The 16620-nt window shown below is 41.5% G+C and overlaps 1 protein-coding gene across 11 annotated transcripts in view; it reads left to right on the top strand.

The window, feature by feature from the left end:
* DNAH6 (dynein axonemal heavy chain 6) overlaps positions 1-16620 on the top strand; it is a 352679-nt gene that overhangs the window by 265633 nt on the left and 70426 nt on the right. For all 11 annotated transcript variants that reach the window (XM_074397642.1, XM_039462280.2, XM_074397653.1 and 8 more), the window contains 2 exons: positions 7539-7718; positions 12187-12420. In XM_074397642.1, the coding sequence (XP_074253743.1) occupies positions 7539-7718; positions 12187-12420 (414 nt within the window). The remainder of the gene's footprint in view (positions 1-7538; positions 7719-12186; positions 12421-16620) is intronic.

Below are 16620 nucleotides of genomic sequence, written 5' to 3'. Positions count from 1 at the left end.
AGGGTCTGAGAGAAGAAAGGCTAGGGTCTCAGCAACCAGTGTGCATACAGTCACCCAGTCACTCTGTTTTAGTTCCTTCTTTCCATCAAAAAAACTCTCTTTTACTTTCTCTAAAGGATATTTCTATTTTTTTGGCCAGAGTGAGAAAGGGACAGACCCCTGGCTATTGGTGGTGTGGGAAGATGACCTAGGGGGTCTTATAACCAATTCTTATTTTAAACCCTTCCCACTTCCAAGAGTGCTTCTTACTACTAATTCCTAACCCTTTGAGGAGGGTTCTGTTTTATCAATTGGGTGAGTTCATGGCTGTCCAGTTTTGCCAGCTTAGAAATTCATCTTTCTGGGTCTGCTAAGTCATTCCCACTGTTCTGTTTTCAAGCTCCAAAACTTCATTGATCTTTCCTCTCCCATTCCTCCTATCTTTATAGGTTTACACTGCATTTTTTAAGCCCTTTCCTACAATTTTATTGTAGTTTCAGTAGGAAGGGAAGGTAGATACACATGTGATGACTGCCATCTTTATCTATAAGCTGGTTTATTTGTTTGCAAGGAGTTGTCTTGGAGTCATCCTTTCTATAGAGTAGGGATCAAACTGATTGATCCTTGGCTGCATTTTCTAACACTTCTTGGCTACAGTTAGTACTCCTCTCAACTCTCAGAATCCTTACATAAAAATATTTCTTGTATTCTCTGAATACCGCTGAAACGTCAAATCTGTAGGGCATGTCTACAAGCAGTTGCCAAACTCAACAGAGGCGTATAGTATTCTAATATTCCTTGGCAAAGAGAAGAAAATGATCCACTTTCCTTCTCTTTAGCCCTAGGTTCTACATTTTCAGTGCCTTGTGCTCCCCGAGACGTAAAGAATTACTTGCTAGTGGGTCTCCATGATCCACCAGCTGCTCCCATATTGACTTCTTTTTCTCCTAGGATTTGAAAGCTTTAGTTGAGCCCCATATTAAGGCAGGGTTTTCTACTCAACTCTGTCCTTTATTTCCCCTTCAGCTTCTGAAGAGGTTATTACAGGGAGAGTTTGAGCTTCTGATTCCTGAAAACAGCTTCTGCACTGAATCCTTCCCCTACATTTCCTGGTGGGCTGGGGAAAACAGTCTAGACTTACCCTCTTCATTATGGTAGAGAGCCACTAGCCATAGGTGGCTATTGAGCATTTGGAAAATGGCTAGCCTGAATTAAGATGGGTTGTTAGTGTAAAATACACAACAGATTTTAAGGGCTAAATCCAAAGAAACAAAGTATCTCAGGAATTTTTATGTGGTTTATATGTTGGTATAATATTTTAGGTATATTTAAAAGTATATTATTAAAATTTAGAAAATGCTAGAACTGGGTATATTAAAAATTGTATTATTAAAATTTAGAAAATATATGATTATGTATGTGGCTTACATTATATTTCCATTGGAAAGCACTTGCCTAGACAGGAACTTGATGATTCCTTTTAGCTTTGATGGAGCAAATACTGAACAGTCAGTTCCCTTGGTGATTTTTCATAGTCCCTGCTCTAATCTCTGACTTTCTAGAGACAAAAGGATCTACCAACCTAGGGATATCCACCTCTGAAAAGCAGCGGGGGAAGGGAGAGGAGGCAGGGACAGACAGCAATAGAAAGAGAGAGACTAGGAGACAATCCAAGATGGCCAAATAGGAACAGCTCTGGAGTGCAGTTCCCAGTGAGAACACAGAGAGTGAGTATCACTACATTTCCAAAAGAATTTTTACTGCCCATAAACAAGGAGATTCCTGGGCAGAAAAGTGCCATGAGTCTCCAGCACAGCTGTTTGAGCTGGCACAGCAGGTCTCCACAAAAAAACACACATATCTGGGCACCTTCTCAACTGGCACCTGGAATGCCTAGGAGACAGAGTTGCCCATTCAACTGAAAAAAGGGGGCCTGAATTAGGGAGTCAGGTGACCTGGCTTGGCGGGTTCCACCTTCACAAAGACCAGCAATCTGAAACACTCTGGATTGAGAGTTTCATAGCAAGCACAGCTGGACCCGGGATGGTCCAGCTTTGTTGGGGGGAAGGGTGTAAGGGCATCTACCATTACTGAGATAGTCCACCACTACCGAAGCAGTCCACCATTACCGAAGCAGTCCACCATTACCAAGGCAATTTGCCATTATCGAGGTAGTCTGCCATTACTGAGGCAGTCCGCAATTACAGAGACAGTTCTAACTATACCTCTGTAAACAAAACCACAAGGAAGTTCACACAGCAGCTGAGCAGAGCGCACGGCAACTCAGCAATGCTTCTGCTGGCGGACTGTGACTAGGATACCTCCTTGCTGGGCAGGGCATCTCTGAAAAAAGGCAGCAGCATGTCAGGAACTTACAAATAAAGCCCCACATTCCCAGGAGAGAGCACCTGAGGAAAAAAAAAGGCAGTTATGAGTTCCACTGCAGCAGACTTAAACATACCCGCCCAGCGGCTCTGAATGGAACAACAGAGCTCATCGCTCAGCACTAGAGCTCCATTAAGGGACAGACTGTCTTCTCAAGCAGCTCCCCAAGTCATATATCCAAAGAGACACCTCATAAAGGAGAGCTCAGGCTGACATCTTGCGGGTATCCTTCTGGGACAAAGATTATAGAAGTAGAAACTGGCAGCAACCCTTACTGTTGTACAGCCACTGCAGGTGATCCCTAAGCAAGCAGGGTCTGGAGTGGACCTCCAGCAGTCCTACAGCAGAAGGCCTTGACTATTAGAAGCAAAACTAAAAAACAGAAAGAAAGAACTTCATCATCAACAAAAAAGACATCCACTCAGAGACCTCTTCCGAAAGTCACCAAATACAAAGACCCAGGTAGATAAATCCAAAAAATGTGAAAAAAAACAGTGCAAAAAGGATGAAAACACCCAAAACCAAAATGCCTGTCCTCCTTCAAGGGATTGCAACTCCTCACCAGCAAGGGAACAAGGCTGGATAGAGAATTCGTGTGATGAATTGACAGAAACAGGCTTCAGAAAGTGAATAATAACAAACTTCTCTGAGCTAAATGAACATGTTCTAACACAATGCAAAGAAACTAAGAACCTTGAAAAAAGGTTTGATGAAATGCTAATGAGAATAAACAACTTAGGGAGGAATATAAGTGAATTGATGGAGCTGAAAAACACAACACAAGAACTTCGCGAAGCATACACAAGTTTCAACAGCTGAATTGACCAAGCAGAAGAAAGAATATCAGAGGTCGAAGATCCACTCAATAAAATAAAATGAGAAGGCAAGATTAGAGAAAAAAGGGTAAAAAGGAATAAACAAAGTCTCCAAGAAATATGGGACTATATGAAAAGGCCTAATCTACATTTGATAGGTATACCTGAATGTGATGGAGAGAATGAATCCAAGCTGGAAAATACTCTTTCGGATATTATCCAGGAAAACTTCCCCAACCTAGAAAAACAGGTCAATATTCAAGTCCAGGAAATACAGAGACCATCACAAAGATATTCCTCAAGAAGAGCAACCCCAAGGCACATAATCGTCAGATTCACCAGGGTTGAAATGAAGGAGAAAATGCAAAGGGCAGCCAGAGAGAAAGGTCAGGTTACCCACAAAAGGAAGCCCATCAGACTCACAGCAGATCTCTCAGCAGAAACCCTACAAGCCAGAAGAGAGTGGGGGCCAATATTCAACATCCTTAAAGAAAAGAACTTTCAACCCAGAATTTCATATCCAGCCAACTAAGCTTCATAAGTGAAGGAAAAATAAAATCCTTTGTGAACAAGCAAGTTCTCAGAGATTTCACCACCACAAGGCCTGCTTAAGAAGCACTAAACACAGAAAGGAACAACCAGTACCAGCCACTCCAAAAACATACCAAATGGTAAAGAGCATCAACACAATGAAGAAACTGTATCAACTAACAGGCAAAACAGCCAGCTAGCATCAAAATGGCAGGATTAAATTCACACATAATGATATTAACCCTAAATATAAATGAGCCAAATGCTCTAATTAAAAGACACAGACTGGCAAATTGGATAAAAAGCCAAAACAAGGAAGAAGTCAAAACCCTGAATAGGCAAATAACAAGGGCTGAAGTTGAGGCAGCAATTAATAGCCTATCCACCAAAAAAAAAGCCCAGGTCCAGATGGGTTCACAGACAAATTCTACCAGACATACAAAGAGGAGCTGGTACCACTCCTTTTGAAACTATTCCAAATAATCCAAAAAGAGAGAATCCTTCCCAAATCATTTTATGAGACCAACATAATCCTGATACATATTAAAACCTGGCAGAGACTCAACAAGAAAAGAAAACTTCAGGCCAATATCTATGAAGGACATATATGCAAAAATCTTCAATAAAATACTGGCAAACCAATTGCAATAGCACATCAAAAAGCTTATCCACCATGATCAAGCAGGCTTCATCCCGGTGATGCAAGGCTGGTTCAACATACGCAAGTTTATAAATGTAATTTACCACATAAACAGAAACAAAGACAAAAACGACATGATTATCTCAATAGATGCAGAGAAGGCCTTCAACAAAATTCAACAGCCCTTTATGCTAAAAACTCTCAATAAACTAGGTATCAACGGAACCTATCTCAAAATAATAAAAGCTATTTTCAACAAACCCACAGCCAATATCATACTGAATGGGCAAAAACTGGAAGCATTCCCTTTGAAATCTGGCACTAGACAAGGATGTCCTCTCTCACGACTCCTCTTCAATATAGTATTGGAAGTTCGAGCCAGAGCAATCAGACAAGAAAAAGAAATAAAGCGTATTCAAATAGGAGAGGAGGAAGTCAAATTGTCTCTATTTGCAGATGACATGATTGTATATCTAGAAGATCCCATCATCTCAGCCCAAAATCTCCTGAAACTGATAAGTGACTTCAGCAAAGTCTCGGGATACAAAATCAATGTACAAAAATCACAAGCATTCCTATAAACCAATAACAGACTTAAAGAGAGCCAATCAAGAATGAACTGCCATTCACAATTGCTACCAAGAGAATAAAATACCTAGGATTACAACTAACAAGGAACATAAAGGACCTCTTCAAGGAGAACTACAAACCACTGCTCAACGAAATCAGAGAGGACACAAACAGATGGAGAAACATTCCATGTTCCTGGTTAGGAGGAATCAATATCATTAAAATGGCCATACTGCCCAAAGTAATTTACAGATTCAATGCTATCCCCATCAAGCTACCAATGATCTTCTTCACAGAACTGGAAAAAAGCACCTTAAACTTCATATGGAACAAAAGAGAGCCCGCATAGCCAAGTCAATTCTAAGCAAAAAGAACAAAGTGGGAGGCATCACACTACCAGACTTCAAACTATACTACAAGGCTACGGTAATCAAAACAGCATGGTACTGGTACCAAAACAGAGATATAGACCAATGGAATAGAACAGAGGCCTCGGAGGCAACACAATACATACAATACATACATACATACAACACAATACATACAATATACAACCATCTGATCTTTGACAAACCTGACAAAAAACAAGCAATGGGGAAAGGATTCACTGTTTAATAAATGATGTTGGGAAAACTGGCTAGCCATGTGCAGAAAGCAGAAACTGGACCCCTTCCTGACACCTTACACTAAAATTAACTCCAGATGGATTAAAGACTTAAACATCAGACCTAACACCATAAAAACCCTAGAAGAAAATCTAGGCAAAACCATTCAGGACATAGGCGTAGTCAAGGACTTCATGACCAAAACACCAAAAGTATTGGCAACAAAAGCCAGAATAGACAAATGGGACCTAATCAAACTCCACAGCTTCTGCACAGCGAAAGAAACAGTCATTAGAGTGAATCAACAACCAAAGAATAGGAAAAAAATTTTTGCAGTCTACCCATCTGACAAACGGCTGATATCCAGAATCTACAAAAAATTAAAACAGATTTACAAGAAAAAAACAAACAAACCCATTCAAAAGTGGGCAAAGGATATGAACAGACACTTTTCAAAAGAAGACATACATGAGGCCAACAAACATATGAAAAAATGCTCATCATCACTGGTCATTAGAGAAATGCAAATCAAAACTACATTGAGATACCATCTCATGCCAGTTAGAATGGTGATCATTAAAAAATCTGGAGACAACAGACGCTGGAGAGGATGTGGAGAAATAGCAACACTTTTACACTGTTGGTGGGAGTGTAAATTAGTTGAACCATTGTGGAAGACAGTATGGTGATTCCTCAAGGACCTAGAAATAGAAATTCCATTTGACCCAGCAATCCCATTACTGGGTATATATCCAAAGGATTGTAAATTGTTCTATTATAAGCACACATGCACACGAATGTCCTTTGCTATTGTTCTTTACAATAGCAAAGACCTGGAACCAACCCAAATGCCCATCGATGATAGACTGGACAGGGAAAATGTGGCACATATACACCATGGAATACTATGCAGCCATCAAAAACAATGAGTTTGTGTCCTTTGTAGGGACATGGATGAACCTGGAAACCGTCATTCTCAGCAAATTGACACAAGAACAGAAAATCAAATACCACATGTTCTCACTCACAGGCAGGTTTTGAACAATGAGAAACATGGACACAGGGAGGGGAGCATCACATACTGGGGTCTGTCGGGGAGAAATAGGGGAGGGACAGCAGAGGGTGGGGAGTTGGGGAGAGATAGCATGGAGGGAAATGCCAGATATAGGTGATGGGGAGAAAGGCAGCAGATCACACTACCATGTGTGTATCTATGCAACAATCTTGCATGTCCTTCACAGTACCCCAAAACCTAAAATGCCAAATATATATATATATATATATATATATATATACATACACACATATTTAAGATTAATTAATTAGTTTAGAAAAAGAGAGAGAGACTAAAAGACACAGAGAAGGGAATCTTGGAAGATCCATTGGCCAGAGGGCTCCCCAGACCCACAAACCCAAAGTGCAGAAAACCAAAAGACCCCGAAATCTTCTGTAACTCACTTAGGGTTATAATCTTCCACAAAAAACAGCTTCTATGCAACATGTCTGTACCTGGGAATGCCATGTAAAGAATAAGAATATTAGTCACCCTTGTTATTCCAGGGGGGGATGTGGTGTCACTGCCTTCCAGAAACTCTCTACACCATTCTTTTGGGCATTTTCCTGGGTATCCCTTCTCCTTTCATACCTTCATTCGTTGTGTGAGCCCTGGACTTCTCACAGAGATGTTCAGGAGCAATTAGGAGTGCTGTGTTAGTGTTTGCATTGTAGGAATAACTCAGATTGAGTCTCAGAAATGTGCTGTTCCTATGTTTTCAAACCTACTTGTGTTGCCTGTTGTCCTCCGCCTATTCTTAACACTAAAAGGAAAAAAGGTCAGCTTATTCAGAAGGTCACCAAGCCCTGAGACTCAGTCTTTCTACCTCGGTACCCCTTACTGTAATCACCAACTCATTCTATCCTTATTTCTTCCCTAGACCTAACTGGATACATTCCAAAAGTCCCACTATTTTTTGGAACAGATCCCTAAGAACTTGTTATTGTGTGTTTATTCAGATCACTTCTGGTGCCATTAAAACCAGGCTGGAAGAAGCAGAGTCCACTGAGCAGATGATCAATGTGGCTCGTGAGAAGTATCGTCCAGTGGCTGCTCGAGGCTCTGTGATGTATTTTGTCATTGCAAGCCTGTCAGAAATAGATCCTATGTACCAGTACTCATTAAAATACTTTAAACAGGTAAGTGTTTTCTTGTTGTTAATGAAAGTCATCTCTTTGGCTTCCATTATACCTGTTGAATTACTTCTTGCCTCACGCAAGCCATGGGTCTAGTTATCACATTAAATCTTCCAGGTGCACGAATGGTTCAACAGTGGTTCCAGCTAGGTGCAATGGCTCATACCTATAATCCCAGCACTTTGGGAGGCCAAGGTGGGTGGATCACCTGAGGTCAGAAGTTCAAGACCACCCTGGCCACCATGGGGAAACCCCATCTCTACTAAAAATAAAAAAATTAACCAGGTATTGTGGCATATGCCTGTAATCCCAGCTACTCAGGAGGCTAGAGCAGGAGAATTGCTTGAACCCGGGAGGCAGAGGTTGCAGTGAGTGAAGATTATGCCACTGTATTCCAGCCTGGGCAACAGAGCGTGACTCTGTCTCAAAAAAAAAAAAAAAAGAGTGGTTCCACCAGCCCTTCCAAAGATTCCGTTTTTAGAATAGAGTTATTGATTATTATATATATGTACATATAAAATTTATAATATTTTTAAGGATTCGATTGCCTGATATGCACAGAACACTCTGGAGAGGAAGAGAAGAAAGTTGCTTTGCAAGTTTCATTTGCTCCTGACTTCCTCAACTAATTAGCATGCTTGTTTTCCTTCAGGCCTGCCTTTCTCTCTTTTTTAAGAGTCACAGCTCAGTGCCATTTCTTCAGACATCCTCTGCAGTAATCTAGATTCCTTTCCACTGTTAGTGTTTCTGCTATATCTCAAGTCTGAACAGCACTGACCTTAACCAAATTGGTTTATGTATCTTTTATTTCCCGAACGTTTTATGCAACAGCCTGTCCCTCTTCCTTCCCTGCACCCGCCTTTGAGGGATCTTTCCTCACCATATGACTATGAGACTCTTGTTTTATTTCAGTCTCTCTTCTTCAGCTCATATTCACAGTTGAATTTCATCTGCTGTCTCATGAGTAGGATGTTTTCACCCCTTATCCTCTTTGTAGCAGCATTCTTTTTTCTCCCAAAAGCAAACTCAATGCCACAAAGCTTCAGCAGGCAATGTCAGTTTTGCTAAAGACTCCCGGGGAGACAGAGAGTTTGCATTACTCACTACTCAGCAACTGCATCAGAGGTTCTCTCCAGAAGTTCACTCCAGAGGTTCTCTCAGGTGCCAGTGGCCTCCTCTCAGCCCGCCCCACCACAGGCTCCCTGGCTCAGTCTCTTGGCAGTGTTGTCTCCTTTTCTGGGCAGAGCAGTTTAACTTGCTTTGACTTTTCTATTCATCCATACTCATACCCTACCCATTGACACAACTCAGCCAGCAAAGGCCTCTCCCTCCTTACATGCCACTCGGTAGAAAACAGTGGAGAATTGTGAACATAATGCTTTTTCCCTGCAACACATCTTCATTTCCTGTTACATGCCCCTGAATAGTCAATCCTGGCTCACACACCTGGAAGCCAGGCCAGCCTAGGCCGAGTGTTCTCGAAACACTCTTCCACAGACCTAGGTCCTAAATGAATTTTCACAGATATTTCCCATCAACACAATTCAGACTCTATAGCCTGGAATTCAAAGCCACGTCCAGACTGTCCCTGTTTCATCTCTCCAGTCACCTTTCTCATGACTCCTCTGCAATAGCCAAATTGATCTATTTACATTCCCAAGATTAACTGGATGCTTTTGTGTTTCTGACACTCCCTGTCTTTAGAATGCCTTCACTCCCAACCTAAATGCCACCTTCTCGAGCAAAAACTGCTGCTGGGGCTGCAAACATCTGGAGGCTGACTAGAATTGACATCCAAAATGGCTGGCTCACATGGCTGGGCTGTCACCCATGGCACCTGCAGTGGCCTATCCATGTGGCTTGGGCTTCTCACCACAGGACAACTGGGTTTCAAGAGGGCCTCTCCCCAAAGCAAACATCCAGAGAAACCAAGGTGGAAGCTCCAGGGCTGCTTCTTACCTAACCTTGAAGTTCATGCAACATCAATTCTGCTGCAGTCTGTTGGTCAATCAAATCACTAGGATAGTCCAAGTTTGAGAGAAGGGGATTTAGACTCTACCTCTCAATGGGAGGAGGAGTAGCAAACAGTTTCAGCAGTCCTTATCCAAAACATTTTATATGCTTCATATGGCATCACGTTACCCCACATTGTCTTGGGTGGTTGCCTTCTCTCTCCTGCTGGAATCTGAACTCCCAGGAGGCAAAAATGAAGCCTCACCCATCCCATATTCCCAGTGGTGTTTAGCACCACATAACACTCATGAGTGTTTTGTGAAGAGTCTGTTTTAATCTCTGCTTATAACATTCCAGTAATTCTTATTGAATCTCCAGTATTCAAACAATTCTTATGACATTAGACCAAGCTTGGTTGTTCCTCTAGAGGTCTAATTTAGTACCCTTGATAATAGTTGGAGGTCCAGGAGCAATTTCCATTTCTAGGAGAGAATGGAAATGAGGAATTGAAAGAAATGGGAGTCATGTTGTTTAGATAGGCCTGTGCTGTCTTTCAACAAGATGTTCGTTTTAGCAGCTTTTAAACGCCATCTGTGCTGGGTTCAAACCTCAATTCCTAGAGACAAGGGTTTGGGTTCTCATATCTCTGCTCCCTTCCTTTAGTTAACAGGTATTAACCTAAGCAAAATAAGAATTACCAAATCCTTTAATGCCACCTAAATGACTTTTTGATAATAATTTTCTTATCCTGGGTGTTTTGGAATTTATGCTTTTCAGGATTTTAAAATCTCCTTCAAGAAATAAAAGTGAAGATATCCTAAAATATCTTGGGCTGAAAGTAAAAGTGATATAGGATGAATCATCAAAGCTCTGGAGTTTTACAGATTAGAAGGGAAACCAGAAATCCAAAACATATCTGTAGGTGACAGCCTTGGCCAGGATGCCCTCTACCAAACCATTTCACAGTGAAATTCTTTAGGGAATTTTGAGATTTCCCATGTTTTATTTTGGTGCCATATTTATGACATATTCACTGGGCTTTAACCTCTATGCTTCTTAGCAAATTGTTGAAGAAGGCTGAATTCTCTTTTCTCCTGAATGTGATAAAACAAAAATCTATTACCCTTGTCAACCAAGCCTTCAGGAAAATTCACAAGGACTCTGCAGTAATTGTAGGCTTCCTCTAAGCCCTTTTAACTTTGGAGAATGGAGACCTATTTTGTTGAGACTGACACAGTCAGGCCATTTTCCATTTGTGCTCCATCCTGTTCGTAGAAGGGGTGGGTAGGAAAGGCCTGTACAGCCTCAGCACAGTATTTCTAGGAATGAGTAGAGGACATTTCTTGGCTCTGATCTGCTCTGGTCCTTATCAGGCTTCCAGCTGCTGGTCTGTTTTGATCCATCTGCCCTCGCCATGAACAATATATCTTGATCCCAGGGATTGGGCAGGTACTGCCTCATCTCCCACCTTTACTCCTCAGACTGTGGATCATGAGACTGCAACCACATGCCCCTCAGGACCCTGATGGGACTTCCCCTGAGTTTCTGCTGCAAGATCCCCTTGCCCCATGACTTCCATGGAAGGCCACACATTCAGGCTCTGTTCAGCTTCCTCACACAGCTTGGGGCCTTTGGGAATTTTTTGATGTTTCTTCCACTCCACTTAGAAGTTGCAGAAAATGGGGAGGGCTACCTCAGGCCTAATCCTTCAATGCCACCATCTCTACTGCCTTCCCATATCTTTATAATATGGGGTACCTTTGGAATACTGATTCTCCTTTCAAAACTTCCAGGTAGGAAACAGGATAGAAATCTCCTTTAAAATCAGTTTCTCTTACATTTCGATGAAAATTCTAGCACATTGTTTCTACACGCTAAGAATTATCTTGGGGAAGTGCTAGGAAATATGCATGAGCTTACCTTGCTGTTACATCTGTCACCCCAAAGTGAAGGGTTTGTCAAATCTGTGTTGAAGATGTGAAAAAATAAAAAACCGGTCCTGCCAGCTCACCTTCATTTTCCAAAGTTTCATGTTTCACATTAAGATGATGCCTTTTAAATATTGTCAAGAGCTTGGCATTGGTCCATCGCTAAAAAATAAGAGTGAAGGGGGAGTGTAGAAAACAAATAGCATGTATCACTTTGAGATGAATTCTAGACTTTCTCATAGTCAGTAAGTCTTCAATGTTGTGGATAGGTTCTTGGAAACTGACTTTGTTAAGCAAAATGACATATAATGAAATCAGTTTTTTTGTCTTATCAATATAATAGCAAAATGACTTTGACAGCAAGGTTGTTCATAATTCAAAGACCTGCTGTGCATTCATTTCACTTAAAGTCTCAGTTTCCAAGAACCTATTGGCCACATTGAAGACTTACTCATGCTGCCATTTACTCACTGAATGCTAGCAAGGGAGATAGAGTGGTTTTTTTTTTTTTTTTTTTTTTTTTTTTTTTTTTTTTTCTCCACAGAGAATGAATTAAATCAGAGGCATTGATACAGCTCTCTTTCACACAGTTGTTCAATACCACCATTGAAACGTCTGTAAAGACAGAAAATCTGCAACAGCGCCTGGTCATACTACTAGAACAAACTCTCCTAACTGCTTATGTCAATGTTTCAAGAGGACTTTTTGAACAACATAAACTCATCTATAGCTTTATGCTCTGTGTTGAGATCATGCGTCAGCAAGGAACTCTAACTGATGCTGAATGGAATTTCTTTCTCCGAGGTTCTGCAGGACTGGAGAAGGTACCTATTTCCCACTTAGATGATGATTGATATGGTTTGGCTGTGTCCCTACCCAAATCTCATTTTGAATTGTAGCTCCCATAATTCCCATGTGCCGTAGGAGGGACCTGGTGGGAGATAATTGAATCATGAGGGCAGTTTCTCCCATACTGTTCTCATGGTAGTGAATTAGTCTCATGAGACCTGATGGTTTTATAAGGGGAAACCCCTTTTGCTTCATTTTCATTCTCTCTCACCTGCTGCCATGTAAGATGTGCCTTTCACGTTTTGCCATGATTGTGAGGCTTCCCTAGCCACCTGGAACTGTGAGTCCATGAAACCTCTTTTTCTTTATAAATTACCCAGTCTCAGGTATATCTTCATTAGCAACATGAAAACAGACCGATGCAATGATCGTTAGTCTAGATAGAGCCCACAAGCTCCTACTAGTGCTCTGTGGTGACTCTGGTGACTGAAGGTCATACATTTGGCTGTGTGGCCCAGTGGAGGGGAACTGGGGTCAGGAAACCTAGGTCATTACTCAGCTCTGCCTCCAACTAGCTGTGTAACGTATCATTTAACCTCTGTATGGAGCACTGTCCTCATCTATCAAAAAGGAATGTTGGGAGTAACCAGTGAGCTAGTAGAAGTGAACATGTTTTGCAAAGCTGACCCTCTTACAAATATAAAGAGCTAAAATCCAATAAAAGTTGTAATTCATAGGCTTAGCAATAGTTTTTTAAAAACCATGACCCTCTCTTGCCTGGAGATATCTCTTGTTATAAAGCATGGGAAGTGACAAAATAATTTGATTGTCACTTTCTATAATACGAGTTCTGCTACAGTTCCCTGCTTCATATTCATCTGCTTGTCCTGCTTGCTTCAGTCCCTTAAAGTGGCTTAACCCATACACATACCACAAACTAGTGGCCCACAAATGTAGAGAGAAGCAGAGATGAAACCTTGCCTACAATTTGATCTCTGCCCCACCCTAATGTCTTGGCTCTATCCAACTCTGCAAATCTCAAGTCCTGCCCATGGCCTCTGCAGGCCTGACGTCTACACCTGCTCGCCAGTATTTGAGCCCCGGTGTATCACTAGGAGGTTGAACCTGGGGCTTCTATGTGACTCTCGGCACCCCATGCTCCCAGAAAAAGCCCAGACAAGACCTCTCCACCAGATGTTCCTTCCTCCCTGACCACCATACATCTTGCATACATACATATTCTGTGACTCTTCTCTTAATGTGTCTTATAATCACAGTTCATATTCACAGAGAGCTTGCTATGCGTTTTATGTATATCAACCCATTTATTCCTCTTAGTATTCTTCTGAGATAAGTTTCTAATTTGTATCTCTAGTCTGATAAGATAATTAGGTACAGAAAGGTTAAGTAACTTGTCCTGATCACATACTTAATAAGACCTGGAACCAGGATTGGAACACTTGCAGTCTGTAAAGCCTGCTCTGTCAGCCAGTTCACCCCACTGCTGATTGTTAGCCAATCACTCAACCAGGCCCTGCCCTGTGTGCTTTCACCCTTCCTTCCCCACTGCAGCCTTGTCAACAGCTCTGCTTACAGTTTTCTCACACAGAGCCTCAAAGAGATTAAAGAACTTTCTAGAATCACACTAATGCATGACACAGTCTGATTCAAACCTGTGTCTAAGCTCCCAAAGCCCATGTTCATTCCAACACCACCTACTTCTCATGAACAGCATATTTTGGAAAGTTTAAACTATGTTTTTAAATACCATCAAACTTAAACATCAGAAACTTATCTGAATTATTTTTAATTAAACTGCGTTTTCCTCTACCATGAGGAAATTTGAATGATTCTTGACTAATTATTTTTTTAGAAATATATTTGGGATTGTATTTTATATGGTCACTTCATTTAATATTTTGACATTAGTGTTTTCTATTTTCATCAGAAGTGGTACATTGTTTTTTGTCACATTCCTTGTAATCTAAATTAGATTTTTCAGGAATAAACTAGGAAGCCAACTTCCATGCATAAAACTTTTTCTGTGGAAAATGTGCACTGAGCTCCGAGCACCTATGATGAGATAGTGTCATTATGCAAGGCGATGGTGCAACAAAAGGGCCCTGGAAGAGACCTAAAAAGAGTAAAAGATGAGTGTCCAGGATGGGAAGAGAGAGAGGAAGGAGATACATGCCCCATAGAATCTGGAGTTGACTGGAAACACTAGATAAAGAAAATCCAGATAAGCAAAACATAGATTTCTAGAAGGTGGCAACAACAACAAAAGGCGGGGGAGATGCCCGGTTCTGCAACTGCAGACTGGCTGGCATGAGCAGAAGTAGCTATTTCCAGGATTGAACCACAACAGTTAGAATTTAGGGACAAACAAAAAACAACTGGAACCAATACACAAAAGCTTCAAGCATCTGCAGGTTTCTATCACATGTGGACAAGGTAAATGGATTTCTGCAAATTGAGGTTTCCAGGCTATTCTCATTGGCTATGTTCAGTTTAGACAAGCAATGTTTTCAAATGATGATGTTTTGAAGCAGGGGTGTCCAATCTGTTGGCTTCCCTGGGCCACACTAGAAGAAGAAGATTTGTCTTGGGCCACACATAAAATACACTAACACTAACGATAGCTGATAAGCTTAAAGAAAAAAAAAATTGCATCATATTTTAAGAAACTTTACAAATTTGTATTGGGCCACATTCAAAACCATCCTGGGCTACATGTGGCCTGTGGGCCGTGGGTTGGACGAGCATTTTTTTTTTTTTTTTTTGAGGTGGAGTCTCACTCTGTCACCCAAGCTGTGCAGTGGTGTGATCTTGGCTCACTGAAACTTTTACCTCCCGCGTACAAGCAATTCACTGCCTCCACCTCCTGAGTAGCTGAGATTACAGGCACACACCACCACGCCCAGCTAATTTTTTGTATTTTTAGTAGAGACGGGATTTTGCCATCTTGGCCAGGCTGGTCTTGAACTCCTGACCTCATGATCTGCCACCTTGGCCTCCCAAAGTGCTGGGATTACAGGTGTGAGCCACCACACCCAGCCAACGAGCTTTTTTTAAAGCATTTTCTCTTAAGGCTTGGAATCTAAAAAATGATGCTAGTATATAATAGAATACTCAGAAAACTTTACATGAAATCTATTTCCTGGAAAATTCATTAAAATTTACACCCATGATTTGTTTTACAAGTGACCAGTGATTTGTTTTAGATTCTTATTATAGATCAAAATACAGCAAAACCACTCAGAATTGTGTGCTAGATATTCGTAAATGCCTGTGAACGTTAACTGATCTAAGAGTCTTTGAAGGGTTTATCTAGGATCAAGGTGTAACAGGAAATGCCACCTCCAGCATGACAGTGTGAGGATCTTCAACCCGTTCCCCAGCAAAACTGTTGAAAATTGTATAAGCGTCATTTAAAGTATCTGGAAATGGTCCTGGTCACGTTTAGCAAATGAATAAACATTTATTTGAGGAAATTTACTAGAGGTTCAGTAAGGACAGCAAGAGTCTGTGGTCTTTGAACCTAGACCCGCTCCCTCCCTTCCTGCTCCCAGCTTAGTAAGATAGAAACAGCACGCCAGCCTGATGCAGCTAAGAGCACAGGGCTCCTGCCTACTCCCTGCTGCCAGTTAAAGGGCCATATCCCTGAGGAGGACAGGACATCAGCATTTCTCATCCTGCCCACAGCTACCTGCCGCTGAGGGTAAGTTCCTGTTGAGTATAGCCAAAAGGTGGGGCTGCCTTCTTCCACCCAGCCCCCACTGGGAGACTGGGGCTCCGTGTTCAGTGCATCATCACTGTTGTCCCAGCTCCTAAGATAGTAGTTCCTCCATGGCAGAGGCAAGCTGAGGAGACCTGAGGCTACTGTCTTCCCACCCATGGCATACTCAGCTCCTAGAGTATGAGTATGCCATGGGTGGTATACTCATACTCTGCAAAAAGTGCGGCCTTGTCATGCCCCTGGCTTGGAGATTTTGCCTGAGTGGAAGAAGCAGCATATAAAACAGATAGTTCCTTATCTCCTCACAAGTAACTGACTTTATTTCCAACAGAGTATGAAAAAGTTTAAGCCTAATGTTGCTCTCTAAAACAATAAAGGTTGTCGTGAATAGCTATTGAAAGATTGATGAAATTACTGGACAGAGAGACAAAGCTATAAGCCAGCTCATTTGCCAGAGATAGCTTAGGAGAAGACACTAAAAGAGAGGCCTGCCAAA

This window comes from Saimiri boliviensis, chromosome 1 (genome assembly GCF_048565385.1).
Source record: "Saimiri boliviensis isolate mSaiBol1 chromosome 1, mSaiBol1.pri, whole genome shotgun sequence".
In the NCBI taxonomy this organism is placed as follows: domain Eukaryota; kingdom Metazoa; phylum Chordata; class Mammalia; order Primates; family Cebidae; genus Saimiri; species Saimiri boliviensis.
Note: the sequence above shows the minus strand (reverse complement) of the source record. Positions and strands in the feature narration are given on the sequence as shown.